The sequence below is a fragment of the Epinephelus fuscoguttatus genome, linkage group LG2 (assembly GCF_011397635.1).
Source record: "Epinephelus fuscoguttatus linkage group LG2, E.fuscoguttatus.final_Chr_v1".
Classification (NCBI taxonomy): Eukaryota; Metazoa; Chordata; class Actinopteri; order Perciformes; family Serranidae; genus Epinephelus; species Epinephelus fuscoguttatus.
The window spans coordinates 2,212,196-2,230,251 of record NC_064753.1 but is presented as its reverse complement, the minus strand read 5'-3'; the positions used below and the strand labels follow the sequence as shown (position 1 = coordinate 2,230,251).

The following is an 18,056-nucleotide window of genomic DNA, read 5'->3' as shown; positions in this document are numbered from 1 at the left end:
GACAGTTGACAGTTGACAGCCCCTCTCATCTGTGTTGACAGTTTATTTACAGTTTAAGACTTGAAGAAAACATTAAGGATCAACGAAAAACTTTACCGACAGTGAAATTAGAAAATTAATCAAGCTGTACAGCCAGCACAGAGACGTATCACAAATAAGAAAAAACAGTCGGTATGGGCAGAGATAACGGGGCACATCAATACGTGTTCAGACTCTGGCTGCCTTCATACAGAGGCTGACATGAGGAAGAAGTGGAAAGATCTTCTCAGCAAGGCAAAAAAATACATCTCCTCCAAAAAAAATCATCTAACTGGCGGGGTCCTCCCCGAAAACCTCAATTTACAGTGACATCATTGTTGACGTATCTGGGGAGGATTCCCCTGCCTGGTGGGAGGGCGGGTGGTAGTGCTGCGTTGCAGCCCAACACAAACTGTAAATCCGGTGACAGCTCTACAATAAATTCAAACAGATCTCTCCTACTGAATTGAAACTTCTCAATCAGGTCCTCGTCATTATATAGGCTATGTCCAATTGCTTCTGTCCCTAATTACCCTCTCCCGTCTAAATGCCCGCTCGTATACAGATGGTGGATGAGACGTGCCATAATCAAGTTGCGCTCTCTGCACTCTAGACCGCATGAGCGCAACTTGATAATGACCTTACACCTGCTCTTGACTAGGTGTAAGATTTACGCCCGGTCTTAGTGAGAAGAAGGCTTAAGCCCTGTTGGTGCAACCGGCGTAACTATTAGATTGGACTTAGAACACCTAGTTACGACCGACTTAGCTTAAGACCAGGCTTAAGACCAGTTGGTGCAACCGGCCCCAGGAGACACGGCAATGTAAAGCTGTGTGTTTTGTAGCTTTTTGATGAACATTCATCAATATTTACAAAAATTACTAGTACAAGAGATGTCTGTCTCAAAGGACTGAGTGGTCTACTGTATCGAATGCTTTTAACCAGTGCTGTGATTAGTCCGAAAACCGGATTGATATTTTTCATAAATATTGTGAGAGCTCATAAAATCATTTAACTGGTTAAAAACGAGTTTCTCTAAAATTTTGCTTAAAAATGGTAAATTGGATATTGGTCTGTAGTTATTAAGTACAGAAGCATCCAGATTGTTTCGTGACGTGGTTTAACCATAGCAGTCTTACCGACTCACCCATATGCTGAGGGAGGCTCAGGTAAAGCTTTAGAGTCCTCACATCCCTTGCGGAGATCCCAGGGGAGAGTGGGTAGCAGCACAACTCCACCTTATGCAGGCTGACAGCGCCCCATATTAAAATGTCCAAAAAACACATAATTGAAACCACAAAATATCTCCATACTGCTCCTCCGTAGTGATCTAAATGTCCTGAAGCCCCGACATAAAAAGTTGTTTGGAAAAACACAATTTAAACTCTGTTTTTAGCCTCATTGTAGCCTGTGGCTCTTACTGCCTCTCTGTACACTGCGCTCACGTATGTGACCAGCGAAAGCATGTGAACACACATGAAGGCGGTGCAGAGAGAGAGGCAGTTAGAGTCTTCTTTTAAAAAGCTATAAAATGATTTAAAAAAGGATGTGGGGATTGGATCTAAAATACAGGTTGTTGGTTTTAATTGAGAAACAACCTTTGCAAGCATCTCAGCACCAACCAGGACAAATTTCTTTCATGTTTCCTCGTGTACAAACAAAGGTTCTTGGATATTAAAACTCAGAGGTGCGACTGAGGTAGATTTGATCTGATAGAGTCTATTTTACTTCTGAAGTGGACTGCAAATTCTTCACACATTGAGTTTGTAGACATACTGCCAGGCTTTGTAAAAACAGGGTTAATTAGATGGCCAGTGGTTGAGAAGAGGATCTTGTGGTTGTTCTGGTGGTTGGTTATTAATTCTGAAAAGTGAGCTTGTCTTGCCTGTTTGATGGCTTTATTGTACATAGTTAGGTGCTCACAGAAAATGTGATAATTGACAGTTAATTTATTATTTCTCCATATTCTTTCTGCTGTACAACATTTTCTTTAAAATTCCTTGATGTTTTGGTTTCTCCAGGGAGGTGTTGGATTAGTGGAAATCTTTTTCAGTTTCAGTGGTGCTATTGTATCAAGGATTAGGACAAGGAAATTGTCTACAATAAAAGCACAAGATGAGGATAAAATGTCTGCAGGAGTGTCACATAAAATTTGCAGCCACAGAGGTCACAAGCACTAACAATGAGTCCAAAGGGTTGTCAGCGAAGCGCCGATAGCCAGGGAAATTCACACAAGACACAAAGTATTAAAACTTACCGACACGGGTCCAACTAGTGGACCCGCTGCGGTGATAAGGCTTCAGTGTGCCGTCTGTAGGTCGTCTCAATACCCGGCAGGTCCACTGCTGCTAGGTTAGCACTTGGTGTTAGTAATGCTGAAAACAAACCGGCTTCGGCAGTCAGGACGTGTAGTTAAAAAACCAAGCATCTAATGACTAAAAACCTTACACCGGATAAAAAAAAAACAGTAAGGTAAAACGTCACAATTCTGAAAAGTATGTCATAAAATTGTGGCTTAAAACTGAATAAAATGTCACTTTGTGACAGAAACTCTGACAGAGAAAAATACGCCAGCACGCACGTAAGCAACTTCGGCTTCCGGAATGCATAAGAATGGGACAGTGTGTACCAAATCTTGTTGGTAACACATTATATTACTTAGGCTAAAACGTATATTACTGTCACCCCAACACTGTTTGTACACACTTTGTTGCTTTTTATTCCATGTTACCTGACTTTCTGGTGTAAATCTGTGACTTTTTTCTCCTAAAAGTTTTATCTCATGATGTTTTGATTTTATTCACATATTTCAACATTTTTCTTGTAGATTTACAACTGTATTTCTTGAAATCTAAGATTTTTTTTACTTTATCATGGCCCTTATCCTCCTTTGTACAAATGAGACTATGCATGTACATGTACTAAAAATGTAACAAGAACAGCTTTCAGTTTACTTTGGGTATATGTTGGATAGGTTATAGGTTTACAGGATTCTTAAAACTGTAACTCTATCATTACACCCCCGAATTTATTTATTTTAGCTGGTCACACTGCTGTATGCTAACGAGTTGTTTACCAGGGTCATAATCTGTCTCCTTAATCTTTCTCATTCACAGAATAAAGCCACAGATCCGACAAGATTCACTAACAGAGGAGGGAACCTTCTCAAAGAGCAGAAACAGAGGTCTGAGCTGCAGAAAAGTCTGCCCAAGGTAAGACATGAAGGCTGCCTATTATTTTCTAAACTGAACATCTTGTAACAATTCTTAAGCATTTGCCAGTAACTTGACATCGTGTGGGGGGTTTTTTTTAGCTTGAAAAGAAACTAAAAGCCCAGACTGATGCATGGGAAAGTGAACAGAATCAGGAGTTTCTGGTAAACGGTCAGAAGTTTCTACAGTATGTGGAGGAACAGTGGGAGCTGCACCGAATAGAGAAAGAGAAGGAGAAACAAGAGAGGGTAAACAAGCTGCCTTTTTGAATTGTATGTTTAGAGCCCATATGTTTGCTGGGAAATTGGTTGACACTTTTACAAACTCTTAACAGCATCTAAAAAAAAGCAAACAGACCGAGGAGGACATGCTGTACGGGACAACAGTGCGAACCCCCACCAAACGCAGATTCCTTTGCACTACTACCCCAAATAAATCCAGAAAGGTAGCAAATCCAGTTAACTTTAGTAGTTTTACTATAAATTCTTGCTTTATTACAAATTTGGTGTCTTTAGTCATCTGGCTGTGTCAGCACTGACCCACCCGCTCTACCTCTCTCATCAGCTCAACGTGACTTCTAGCATTTCCAGTGCCACCTCTTACAGCAACAGCCGCTCTGTCTATGGTGGAACTGTGTGTCGCTCACCTGTGTCCCGCCCACCTCTCTCAGCAAACAAGGTTGGTCTCATTTCAAGATGGAGGAAGTAGAAGTTACACACATGTTAAAGCTGAGGAAAAATAATGAGGTGGATGGACAACTGACATCAAAATCACAGGTGGGACAATGAACTAGATTTTTAGAATGTTCACTTTTTCTGCTCCTTAATAAAATATGACCTATTTTCAGAGAATAAGGTTGCACCACACTACATTAGACCCAAGCACAAAACGGGTGGGTAGTAACCCCTTAAAAATAATTGAGAGGAGTAAGTAACAGTAAATACTGTATATTCTTTAAGGAACAAGTACTTTTCATGTTCCTTTTTTAAACTGTACTACTCTTTACTTGAGTATATTTTTGAGCCAATAATCTACTTTTTACTTAACTACATTTGCTATTTATACCTTCGTTACGACGAGTCTGCTCTAAATGCAATATAGTGGGGGGAGAGCATGCAAGGAGCATCTCCCTGCCCAAGTTGACCTCCTGCCTGGATTGTGGGTTTTTCAAAAATGTACTTCTCAGATTTTTTTAAAACTACAGTAGCCTAGCGGGTCAAGAAAAACACTGCTAATATTACAATGAACAGCAAAGGAAATACAACTGACTGCACACATACACACAGCACAGACTACCCAGCCTCTGATCTCAATACAGTTGCAGCAAACAGTGAATTCAACCCAAGTCAGTGAAAAAAAGCCTGCTGATATTAATGTTAACATTACCAGTTAGCCAAGTTAGACTGTTTGATTTTAACGGTACCGTTACAGTTAACGAGTTTGCATTTTCAGTGAGTGAGCTGCCATGACCATATTGTTAGCTGTGAGGAGTCAAAACTCCAAAACAAATCATGTTACTAACATTAACCACTTACTTACTGACTGACTGACTCCTCTTCATCCCTTGTGGGACTAAAGGCTGAAGTGAGATCTCTCCATCATATTTTATCCTTGTCAACATGCTGCTCCTCTCCCAATGCTGCATCCTGTCCAGCAGACACACCAGCTAGCAGGGCAATTTCTAGCTCACCAAGTCTGCATCATATTCCATATGCATATGAGACTAAATGCTACGTTCTACACATAAAAAGACACTTGTCTGCCAGGCCCCGTTCAAAGATGCTTGCTATCTGGCCCAACAACTTCTCTGGAGGGAAACCCTGTATTGAAATAAGTTGCACATACTGTTGGTGAAAATGAGTTAGCTAGCTAACGTTAGCTATGTTAATTTTTCATGTGTGAAGTTAATCGTAGATGTCATGATAAGGAAGAGATGGGTAGAGAGGAAGAGGTGGAGAAAGGGTGGGAGATTGTTCATATCTCAGTTGTATAGACTGTCCTTATTTGTTAAATTAGCCGACCTACTCATCAAAACAAGTACTACTTTTTTTTTTTTTTTTTTTCCCCTGTTCTGCACTAGACTGCACGGAAAGTAACTGAGTAATTTATTACTAGGTACTTTTTTACTTTTATTTGAGTGATTTTTTTAATGGGAGTAATTGGATCGTTGAGTATAGTTTTTCAGTACTCAGAAGCCCCATTTCCGCCAAGAAATATGGTACGGTACGGTACGGTATGGTTTAGTTCAGTATTTTTTTTTTTTTTTTGTCTCCACTGCAAAAAGTTGTGGATGGTACCAATGGAACTGCTCCGTACCTTTACCATTTTTGGTACCCCTTCTGTTGGGGTACCTGGCACACAGATCTGTTACTAAAAGGTGGAGTTGTGAACACTGCAGTCCGTTGATTGGTCAATAGAGGATGGTCACTCTGCTCAGGGCTGAGTTGCGGCTGGTCTTGAGGCAGAAGCTACTGTTCATATCGTGGAGAGTTTAATTATTAGACTGTAACTATAAAATATAAGGATGTTTTACTGCCTCTTGCAGCAGCCGGAGTCAGAGAAAAAAATAACTTAATTCAGTGGGCCTACTGCCGGGATTTTTAAGGTGGAACATTAACTTGTAATGTTACTCAATGCACAAGTTATTACTCAAGTTTTTATATGACATACACTTTTAGTAATGAGTGGATCTTCAAGCTTTTATATGTATTATTTTCGGCCAGGTTATGTGAACTGCATATATTCTAATCCTCACTCAGAGAAAAAAAATGGTCACATGGCGTCGAGCTACAGCAACATTAAACCCCCAACTAAATGCACAAACCTGCTATTTTTGAATATCCCATGGAGAGAGACTGTTATATTTTTTTCTGAAAATGTTGGCATGTAGCCTTGTTCTGTGGACGATAAACGAGGTGCAGACTTTCATCTGTGTCACCGATAATGAGGAAATACAGTGAGTGCTGGACGGAGCAGTGACAATAACCCCGCCCACATTTAAGGGTATGGTTTGTAGTGGAAATGCCAGGGTCTAGATACCATGTCTGAAGGGTACTTTTGGTTCCAAAGGTATCATACCGGAAGTGTTGCAAATGGGCAAATGGCCGCTGTGGCCAAAACAAAAATGGTTGCCATGGTGAATAGGGTAAAAAATTTAACCATCAGATATCACTATGAAATTTACAGAGTTGATTACTCACATTAAGACAAACAAAAAATGTATTGGAAGTTTTTTGAAACTGTTTGTTTACAAGGGCAAATGGTGCATAATCTAATTAAGTGTGCGCTAATTAGCATAAATTCCACAGATCTAAACACTGGATAGAGACAGGTGAAAATGTCTTTTCTTGACATATAGAGTCAATACTTTGACTTTGACAGTGCAACAAGCACCCACAGAAGACACCAGAAGCCATCCTGAAGGAGCAGGGGATACTTTCATCCAAGGACATGGCCGAGGCACATAGGAACATGGACATTGCTAAGGAGCATGTTATGAACATCAGGCAGATACTTAGTCACGATGTGCTCCCAGCGTCTCCCCTGTTTGAAGGTGACCTTCCAGCTCATGCCAACAAGTCTAAACTGGTTAGTGAGATTGAGCCTGGACTTGACCTTACCCAATGGAGTCCAAAGTCTACTCTTACCACTCATGTTGTGGTAGACTTCATGTCGAAGATGCGCCAGATGCCATTGGCACGATTCCCCACTCTAGGTGCTGCCATCAACACCATCATCAGTTCAACATCATCCCTCTGTGACGAGCCAGAGTTCATCCATATCATACTGGATTCCTACATTGAGATGTCTCTGAAGGAGGAGGAGTGCATGCGGCGTACAGATTCAACAACTGGCATTGACATCATCCGCATGAACAGAGACACACCCATCCCTCAACAACTAGACAAGTTCTGGGCATCTGAGGAGAACAAGCGAAATCTCCAGCTGTTAGTTCGGGACATGGTGTGCAATCAAACCTGTGGCGATGCTACCATCCTTGTCAGCTCTGTTGTCTCCCATGATGAGGTGCTTCCAGGAATGGCGGCTGGTGGTGAGTTCCCAGACCTGTTGAACTGGATTGAGGAGGCTGACGCCAGGCTGGTGGTGCACGTGGAGTGGGCTGTCTGTGTGAAACAGTGTAAGAGAGTAGTTGTAGTGTCCAATGATACAGACACCTTCGCATTGCTGCTACACTTCACCCCATACTTCCAAGCACTGGGAATGGAGAAAATCTGGCAGTAGTATGGCACTGGTGAGAAACGACGGATGCTTCCGCTGCGTCAAGCAGTTTCCAGACTAGGAGTATCACTGGCCAAGGCCGTGATCAAGGCACATATACTGACTGGAGATGACTGCATGAGTAAGGTGGGGACCAAACATGCAGCATTGGCCTCTGACCCAGTGCAGTATCTGACCAACTTTGGGGAAGCGGACACCTTGTCAGAGCAGGACACAGAACTAGCCGAGAAGTACTAAGTACAAGTTTGGGCAGGGGCCAGGTCAAGTATAGCTGCTGAGACGTTTGATGATCTCAGGGTAGAGATCTATACTAGTGCCACTGCTAGGATTGATGCCCTCCCTCCTACAACTAGTGTTATCAGAGGCCATATCCAGCGAGGTGCCTTTCTGGTACACATGGCATGCAAATTGCTTACAACAGCCAAAGAACGTGGGGAAAGAGAAGAACCTCTGGAACATGGATGGGAGGAGAACCTTGGCAAACTCCTGCCATCAAAATGTATGAAGCCCTTACCACCGAGTCTACTCACAACATGCAAATGTGCAGGCAAGTGTAACACCTGGCGCTGTGGCTGCCATGCTACAGGAGTTTGCTGCACTATATTCTGCCACAGAAAAATAGACAGTCCATCTTGTAAAAATGCATCACACTAACTTGCACACAATTACAATATAGTGCACTTAATTGACACTTTTGTTTGATTTTGTGTCATAATTTAATTTTATATCACATTTTTCTCGAGATGCTCTTTGCAAAGTTCAACAGGTCATTATAACATGACAATAAAAGTAAAAGAGGGGAAGCAAATGTTTATAATTTCTATAATACCTATGTTCATGTCTCTGAGAAATTGTTATGAAAAATTTGAATAAAAGTGAAAGTACAGAACAAAATCTTAATTGATTTATTGACAGATGACATAGGCATGGGCATGTGATGTGGGTATGTTATTTTTGTCTTTTTCAAAAATAGGGCTACCATCTATGAGGTTAGAGGGAGTTTGGTATAGCAGAGGGAGGTTGGTATGGTGGGCAGAGGGAGGTCCACATTGTAAAAGTCTTGACTCTAATATGTCAAGATAGAAAATACATTTTTTTTTTTTCCTTTAAAGATATGTTGTTGGGCATTTTGGATAGGACAGCCAAGTGTGAAAGGGGGACAGAGAGAGAGGGGATGACACGCAGCAAAGGACTTGAACCCACTGTGGCAACAGCCTTGTACATGGGATGCCTGCTCTATCCACTAAGCCACCGACGCCCCAGAAATACATTTTCACCTGTCTCTATCCAGTGTTTAGATCTGTGGAATTTATGCTAATTAGCACATACTTAATTAGATTATGCACCATTTGCTCTTGTACACAAACAATTTTAAAAAAACTTCCAATGCATTTTTTGTTTGTCTTAATGTGAGTAATCAACTCTGTAAATTTCACTGTGATATCTGTTGGTTAAATTTTTTACCTCATTCACCATGGCAGCCATTTTTTGTTTTGGCCATGGCAGCCATTTGCCCACTGTGGCGGACAAGCACCTCCGTGATTTTTCGTGTCTAGGGACCCCTGTCTTAGTCCAAGTGAGAAATCGTGTCAACCACAAATTGCGCACAGGACGACATGGCAGGTACAGGACTATTTCTTTTATTTTTTTAAAATCCATTTAACTCTAAAAACGAATTACTTTATTGTTAAAGATGACTGTTTGTCTCACTTTTCTGTCATTCTCCCCTCCAGGTGCCAGTAGCACTGACACCAGGTGGCAGTAAATCCCCCCACCCACGACTGCATGGCTGTAACAAGGAGAACAAAGCCCAGCTGAAGGGGAGCCCTCTGAGTGGTGCGTTGCTGACCCCTGCAGGTCCACAGCGTAACTTCAGCATAGCCTCTGTTGCCAGCACATATTCAGAGTTTGTGGTAATTTACGCTTTTGTCTCTAATCCACTTTCTCTGTGTCTTTTTGCTCCTTTCTGTGCAGTAACACAGTTATGTGTGTTGTAGAGATTTTACAAATGCTAATGATGTAAATTTATATTTTAGAGGAACTTGGTCAACCCTGAATCTGTTCAAGGTGTGTTTGAAATCCTTAAACCGTGTAAGACTAATCCCTTTCATGTGGTAATTGCATGCCTCTAATCAAATAGAAAAATAACCATTAAAGAATAACTTAACATGCTGCTTTAGGGGCGTTGGTGACTTAGTGGTAGAGCAGGCGCCCCATGTACAAGGCTGTTGCTGCAGCAGCTCGGGTTCGAGTCCAGCCTGTAGCCCTTTGCTGCATGTCATCCCCTCTCTCTCACCCCCTTTCACAACTGTCCTGTCCATTAAAAGCAAAAAATGCCCAAAAAATCTTAAAAAAAAAAAAAAAACATGCTGCTTTAGCTTTAACATGCATAGTCAACAGGCTTCCAGGCCAAAATTAGACCTGTGAGAAACACACTGGGGGCTGTGTCGGTGGGGATGGGCTTCTTTGGGTACCGCTAAAATCCACTTTGAGTAACAGATTCATGAATCTGGGGGCCTCTTAGACACCAAAACTCTGAGGCGCTGGAAACTTCTCATGGTGGCAGCTATTTTATTTTTCTTCTTGACAATGCTGATGTAAACAGTAGAAATGCGACATGGGTTACACAGTAATCACCACCTGGCATGTGTGCTTGCACATACTTACTTTATTAGCCAACGCACTGCATCACACTGAGTTGCAGCAAAAGTTTAGCCAAGTTTCACTTATTTGCTGGACCCCCCTGCATTAGCCTTGAGAAATGAATGAGAAGGCTGCGTGTTTTTTTTTTTTTTGTTTGTTTTTTCCCACACAGGGCTCAAGTTGGTCTGAATTCAGCCTACCCCCACAACCACTGACACTCCCACCGCCTTCAACGCCCTGACATATCACTGTTCCTACATCTCTGTCTCTGTAACCATAGACTGGATAAATTAAGTGCATGTAGCCAACTGGGTCATCAATTGGCTAATTTTGACTGGCCAAAAACAGGCTTAGAACATAAGGTACTTAGCAGAAAAAATGAACAGCCAGCTCCTTAGAGTGCTTTTTAGTTCAACCAAATGCTGAATAAGACCAAAATGTTGAAACTAACTTTTACATCCAAAAACAACAAAAAAACATATATATACAGTGCTAGGGGTACACATAGTTACTAGGGTTGCCCCCTGAAAGTTGGACATTCAAATCATCAGTTGGAGACCCCTTAGTTCGCATTATACGATTTTTACCGCGATTTGGACATCGCAGAGGATCTTGAGAGCAACCTTGGGTGGGAGTTGAGTTGGCAAATAGTCTGCTACAACGAGTCCTCATGTGTGAACAAGCCTACGAGCAAGTCACCCCTTCGTCTGAGACTGGGACTGGATATCCAGAAGACTGGCGATCGGCGCCCAATGCATGCCGGTTAGTTTTGTGTCCGACTTCATCCCGACTTGCTCTGACGTATTACAAAAGTGGATGGTGATAAAACCGCGAGAGCGAGGCGGCTGCAGTTTTTAGAGCCAGGCGCTGCAGTTGCTCTCCACCGACTGCACTGCCTGGCTCTCACCTGATTTAACAGCTGATTGGTTAAGATGTCGACTCAACAATACGACGTTTTAGATAAACTACTCATTTTTGTTAAATTTTAGAGATTAAGATTATATTTGTCTGATCTGGAGGTTTATTCTGTGAACAGAAAACATGTTGTGTGACTGATGATGAAGTTTAATTGTCAGAGACTGAATACATTCATCATTAACTATACAGAGTCTACTGTACTATATTAATATTGGACCGTTTAATTATTGAAGTATTTAGCAACACAGAGACTTGTGGTCAGTGGGATGTGAGGATTCTTAAAATAACATCTGTACAGATGTGAAGCCCTGACTGAATCTGACTGAGCCTTAATGAAAGCTGTTGTCTTGTAATTTTTTTCCTCTGAAAATATGAACCTTATAGTCAAACACAGTTTATTCAGCCTGTGTAGTTGAGGGGACAGGTCAAACTGATATGATGCTGATTTACAGGAGAATTCATATCAAATGGAGGATAAACCATGAACATAAACTACAGATCACCTGTAAAGCATTTTAATAAATTAATCTATCATAATTAAAATGACTGGAGACTGAAACAAACTTACATATGGGTCTGATCACTTTTTTAATGAATTGACATCATTCCAGACAGGATGTTAGTGAGTCTGTGACTTCCTGTCTGGACTGAAGGCTGCTGGAAACTGTCGGGAAACTGTCCGACTTCATCGCAGCTTTTTGTCACCGCCCCCAGCTGCGGCCGCCTGCTCTCGTCTACTTTTCAGGTGAGGCGCAATTCATCTCGAACGAGCCTATTGTGAGGAGGACAAGCCGGCAAACAACAACAACAATGGCGGCGTTCACAGGATCACGGGGAGCGCATTGTGTTTGGACCCAGGCCCTGGAGGCAGATCAGATTCAACACTGGGAAGAATATCCATGCCTTTATGATGTGTAGTCTCCAAGTTAAAGAACGTAGTTTGGTGACGTCACTGCATTATCTGGGGCTCTGTCGTTGAGGGCTCGGTGGAGAAATCTTCTTCGTAACACAGTTGGCGAGACTCCCGATGACAAAAACACATGTCGCGAGGTATGGACACTCAAAAGGGTTTGCTGCGGAGTGAGCGCTCTTCACGTTCATACTGCCACCAAGCTGGACAATGGACTGCCAGACGTTGTCCTTTAATTCATTGTTCATAAAATCATCCCATCCTTTATCAAAAAGGACGGGGTGCTGTGAAACGAGGTTTATCAACCTTTCTCCCATACTGTCCTACCTGACTGGATTTTGGACTCTCCCGGGTCTGCGTGACTTCACTGAGATGACCTTTTGTCTTCTGAATTTACAGCTCACAGCAGCTTCAGAGAGTTCAGTCTCTAGCTTTTGATATCTAGTGTCGGCAAAAAGTGTTATTGTACATTTCTTATCCCTTGTTAGCGCAGTTAGCTTGTTTATTGTATTACCTGAATGTCACTGACACACTGAACGTCCCGCTGAACCCCATTCAAACTCTCCAGCTCTCTATATATGAATTAGACCCCTAAACCCCTTTCTACGCCTGACCTCTCTTAGTTGTCAGCTTCATGTATGTCAGTTGGAAAAGAGACTCCTAAGTTTTAATGAGTACAGCTTCACTCACACTCTATTGTGACCTGAGGCATCGTTTTTTTTAAACATGACATGGAAGACAGTGACTCTACTGCTGCATCCATCCAGACTTAACTGAGACTCTCCTGAGCCTCCAACCTTCACTGTCCAGTTCCAGAGAAGTACTTGTTTAAACAAGCAGCTACAGTAACATTATGCACCAGAGGCAATGGAGAGTGACGGCACAAGGAATGTGTCGGAAGTGGTCTGCAAAGTACTACTCACCTCTGTCACCTGCTCTTGACCTCTACATCTCTTTTCACATTACAAGCCCAAACTCTCCAAATTCTGCAACTTACGATTTTTAAAAATTTATTATTGATTAATCTGCCAATGATTTTTGTCGAAGAATGGTTTTGTCAATAAAATGTCAGAAAATAGTGAAACATGCCCTGAGTCTGTGGTGACCTCTTCAAATGGTATGGTCCATCCAACCAACAGTCCAAAAATCTACAGCTTTCCAGTTTATTATCATGTATGACAAAGGAAATCATCAGGTTGTCAAATTTAAGGAAAATAAAACCAGCAAATATTTGGCTTGTTTGCTTAAAGTCCAGGTAAAGCAAAAATAAAATATGTGTGAGTGTGTTATACCACTGAAAAATGTGTTATTAATCACCTAGCCAAATTTGAATGATTAAAAAATTGCCAAGTATATAAAATTAGGTTTCAAAATCATGAAAAAAATTTGCAGCATTCTCTGCTGTGAGACACTGGGCGGTGTCCACTGCAGGAGCTGATATGAAGATAGTGCGGCTGTGAAACGACAGACATTCAGCAGCTAAGCCTGTAGCAATGTAACGCCAGGGCCACACCGCCTGCGGAAGCGCCGCGAATAGCCGAGAAATGAAGGCAGTTTTCTTTCAGCGCCCATGTTAACCGACTGTGTCATCCATACTGGCCGTGCCGCGCCGCGCCGGGAAGCTCCGCAGCAGGCTCTCGATTTGCAGCGATCAGTTCGGCGTCTGGTCTATTTTCTGCGCAAGCGAATGTGTCAAGCCAGGCAGTGAAAAACAACAGCTGGGAGCAGAATCGCTTGTCGACGGCGTGGAGAAATGCGCGTGTGATGTAAACGGAGGTTCTCCGGCGCGCGAGAATTTCGGTGCGCTGCGCTTCGCAGGCAGTGTGGCCCTGGCGTAACATCCCTTAGCTGAACAACAAGCTGCCTCGTGACGACAGCCTCTCCTTAGCAGCTAACGCAGTAGCACACAAAGCCTATAGTAACACAGCACAGCACAGTACAACACACACACACACACTGAGTCAAAGAACTAATGCTGCATCGTAGCTAAGCCAGTAAGAGAGGCACACAGGAACTGCGCATTGGTTCGAAAGCCCATTGGTTCGACATTCCGATTGTTCCTTCGACCATATTAAACTCATTGTTCCGAAGTCCGTTCTGAAATCATCATGATGCCCTGTGGTTAAGATCTGGTTAGGCTTAAGCACAAAAACCACTTGGTTAGGGTTAGGAAAAGATCATGGTACATTAAAATGAAAATAAGCCGTGAGCCTGCTCCGCCTCAAGCCAGTCACGGCGCACCATACGCCCGCCGCAAGCCGTTCAGCACTGCGGACAGTCGGACTAATGGGATGTTGAACCAATGGGCTGTCGAACCAATGACATGGACCCAGAGCACACATACACACCCAGAATCAGGGTACAAAAGCTGTTGCGCGACTATAGCCTTTCGCTTAGTCGCAAACATTAGCACAAAGCACACACACCAACAGCAGTGTGCATGAACTGCTAGTAGGGGTGGGGGGAAAAAAATCAGTACAGCAAAGTATTGCGATATTTTTGTGTGGCAATATTATATCATCACACGATGCAAAGTATAGATTTTTTTAATTATATAAATTATTGACATGACAAATACAAATTAAACTTTAGGTAGCCTACTTGAATAATAAAATCAGTAGCTTCATCAGTTTACTACATACATTTCACTGCAAATAAAATCATCGAAGTGAAATAAACAGATTGAAAACTTTTTCCTATTAGATAAAACAGATGTTGACAGAGGGTTTTTTTGGGGAGGATGTAATTTACTTTTGAAAAAAGGTAATTAATTGCAATATATCGCAGTATATTTCATCACAATACACAGCATATCGCTACACATTTGAAATCGCAGTAATATTGTATTGTGTATTCTCACGCCTAACTGCCAGCAGGTCGGGTAGCTGATTTTGGATTGATAGACTGAAATGCACGTTAGTGATGGATACTTAACTTGTACTCAAATGACTGCGGCCTTTTAAATGGAGATGTTTATATATGTATTTATTAGACTCAAAGAGCTCAGAGAGCTCACGGAACATAGCAAACTTGCCATTCACACATGGGCTGAATGAAATGACACTGATGCTATGCTCTGTGCTGTGTTGCACTCTAAGTTAACGCTGGTAGTAACATATAGTATGGGTATGGGATGGCTCCAGTGTGTCATCAAGCAGGCTTTTAGGCCCACCCAAAAAATCCTGATCAGAAATGTTGAAGAACAGTGTTATGATCTAACTCCACAATTCAGCACTTCATAGTTCCCAGTCTTTTCACATGTTTTCTGACATGTATGTGTTCAGAAAGAAATCACTGATTTTGCTTTACCCAGACTTTTAAAAAATCCTAAAACGATTATTCAGTTATCAAAACAGTTGGTAGTTAATTTTCTGCTGATCACTTAATGGACTAGAGGATGTGGCTCTATTCTCCACACCACCAAGAGCTCAATCAATCAATCAATTTTATTTATAAAGCCCAATATCACAAGTCACAATTTGTCTCACAGGGCTTTACAGCATACGACATCCCTCTGTCTGTCCCTCTGCTTTTACATAAATAATAAAAAGAAAGGCACATTAGAGTCAGCATGGCAATGACAAGTTATTTTGTGGCATGAAGTAGAAGGCAATATCACCGTATTATTTGTTTTATTATTATTATTATTATTATTATTATTATTATTACTATTATTATTATTATTAAACACAGAAGTACTATGATTACTTACTCTTGTGAATGTAGGAATGGCTAAGTAAAAGTAAACCGTATATGTTTAGGCAAAATGGTTCCACGGGAATTGAATTACACTTCACAAAATAGCTTGAAGTGAATAACTTGCTGCAACTTCATAGTTTTTAAACAAAAGGTTGAATTTCTGCTGTGAAAAGGTTGTCTCATGATTCAGAGTCTTAAACCGTGTTAGTCTTTGTCTTCTCTCTCACACTAACAGCCTTCAGTGTGTCATTTCTGAACAGTAAGAAAATGTCAAGTTGCTGTTTGTTGATAACAAGTTTGCTTCTGACTGTGTTGTCTTTTCCTCATGTCGTCACATAACGTACGATCATTCATGCTTTTCTGTCTCCACAGCAAGACCTGTCCAAGGCCTCTAACGCCAAGATCCAGCACAACATCCTGAACTCCACCTCCACCAACCTTTGACCTCTCCACTCTGAGGGGGACTGCGTCAGATATTACAGTAGTCCTTTCAACGAAGTTCTGATCTCCTTTAAAATAGATCATTGGCTTTCACTGCCATCTACTTTTATATGTAAATGAAGGTCATAATATATTGTGTTAAAACAGTGATAAACAAGTATGATCACTGTAAGAGGAAAATCTGTTTGTATCAGCAGTTAAACTAACACTACTTGGGCTCTAAATTTTTGAGATGTAATAAATGTCTGCATTTTATACGGCACATTAAAAAAAAAAGAGAGAGAGAAAAAAGAAAGAACAAAAGAATTTTAAGCTTTCTGATGTTATGCAATTTGGGTTACAGGCCAAATGTATTATGAATACTTTGCACTTTTTTTAGCTAATGTATTGCAATGCATTATATAATTTTACACACACTCACACTGTTCCATTCAAATCTGTTTTTATACATGTATGTACTTGTGTATATATTTCTGTATCCGCTGTTTGACCAAGATGTTAGTTGTATAGACAGGATGTTAAGGCTGTTAAAGCCCAGCAAATATTGGTGTTACGTAACAGTTTAAATATAATTCAATTACATGGATTTAACAAACTATTATGGCTGATTTGGAAAAGCTTGTCAAAATATAATGAATGCATTTTCACTAAAAGCACCGACTGATAAGATTTTTTGAGATATTTTTAGAAGAGTTTATATTCTAGACTCAGAGTAGTGTTGTCACACAAAATATCAAAATTCACAATATTGTCACATAAGGATAGTCTCCACAAAGAATTGGCAGATTCAGTGGAATGTAAAGATTTGCACTTCTTACAATTTGTCTAAAGATATGAGTCCAATTCATCAAAACTTAAGCTTTTTGAAGTTCATCGGTTGTGAATAAATCTGATTCATCTGTTGATGCAACAGTGTAGATAGCTTTCACAATGAATCCTTGCATTTTAGGAACAAAATGCAATAAAACTTTGAAATTAGTCAAATATGATATTTCATTTATCACTTTATATTAATCACAAAGACACAGTCAAAAGTAGGTACTAACAAGAGCCTGTGTCATACACATTGATCCTTGAGTTAAAACAAAGGTGTTAAGTAGATGGGGAAATGGCTCTTCCCTGCTTCCTGCTCCTGGCACCATCGCTCAGACCACACCCATCTTCAAACTTGGCTTTCGTTATGATCTATATACCTATACATTTCTGGAACTACATCTTTCATGATTGCGAGGCTATTGTGTTGACAATATCTCACAGTATTCACAGACAGACATAAATACCTGAAAAATGTGCTCACAAACCCACTTCTGTGGTAGTTTCTGCTACAATTGGTGGCACCAGGACCACATTTTGCCATGATGACACACAAAGACTCACCAGGTGAAAATAATACCAGCTGCTGTGACCTTGTTGTGACTGAGAATGAACTTTTTGAAAGAAAAAGCTTTTTGGAAAAATTGGTTACAATCCGTCCTGTCTATTAGAGATAGTTGATGTCCTTTTACATAAGCATTTTTGGCTCATTTGGAGCCAAGAGAATATACTCAATAAAATGTTAGAGTTAGGATTACAAATTGTCAGTGGATCAATGTCTGTGTCAGCATATTCCTCTGATCGAAGGTCCTTAAGATTTACCAACTGGACTGTGATAAGCCTGGTATGCAAACTTACTAATCAATAAGGGTTAACTGCAATATTTTAAATTATGAGAATCAACAATTTAACACTTAAACAGCTGACTTCAAACTCTGCTGGGTTAATGTGACAGCAATGTAAGGCTTGTCACTACCTGGGAGCTGGAGGGTTGATTTGAGGTTAGCTCACAGTAGTAATGGCATTCAGTGAAACGGTTAACTCTATATATATATATATATATATATATATATATACATATACATATATATATATATATATATATATATATATATATATATGTATATATGTATATATATGTATATATATATATATATATATAT

The 18,056-nt window shown here is 40.8% G+C and overlaps 1 protein-coding gene across 6 annotated transcripts in view; it reads left to right on the top strand.

Moving 5' to 3' along the window:
- The window catches only part of prc1b (protein regulator of cytokinesis 1b), a 42,738-nt gene extending 26,002 nt beyond the window's left edge, over positions 1–16,736 (top strand). For 2 of the 6 annotated variants that reach the window (XM_049603045.1, XM_049603063.1), the window contains 6 exons: positions 3,135–3,230; positions 3,332–3,478; positions 3,565–3,675; positions 3,795–3,908; positions 9,203–9,382; positions 16,012–16,736. In XM_049603045.1, the coding sequence (XP_049459002.1) occupies positions 3,135–3,230; positions 3,332–3,478; positions 3,565–3,675; positions 3,795–3,908; positions 9,203–9,382; positions 16,012–16,083 (720 nt within the window). In that variant the 3' untranslated portion in view covers positions 16,084–16,736. Of the gene's footprint in view, positions 1–3,134; positions 3,231–3,331; positions 3,479–3,564; positions 3,676–3,794; positions 4,007–8,950; positions 9,093–9,202; positions 9,383–9,505; positions 9,537–16,011 lie in introns of those variants that run through there. The other 4 variants (XM_049603052.1, XR_007451626.1, XM_049603059.1 and 1 more) reach the window with 4 other exon arrangements.
- The last annotated feature ends 1,320 nt before the right edge of the window (positions 16,737–18,056 follow it).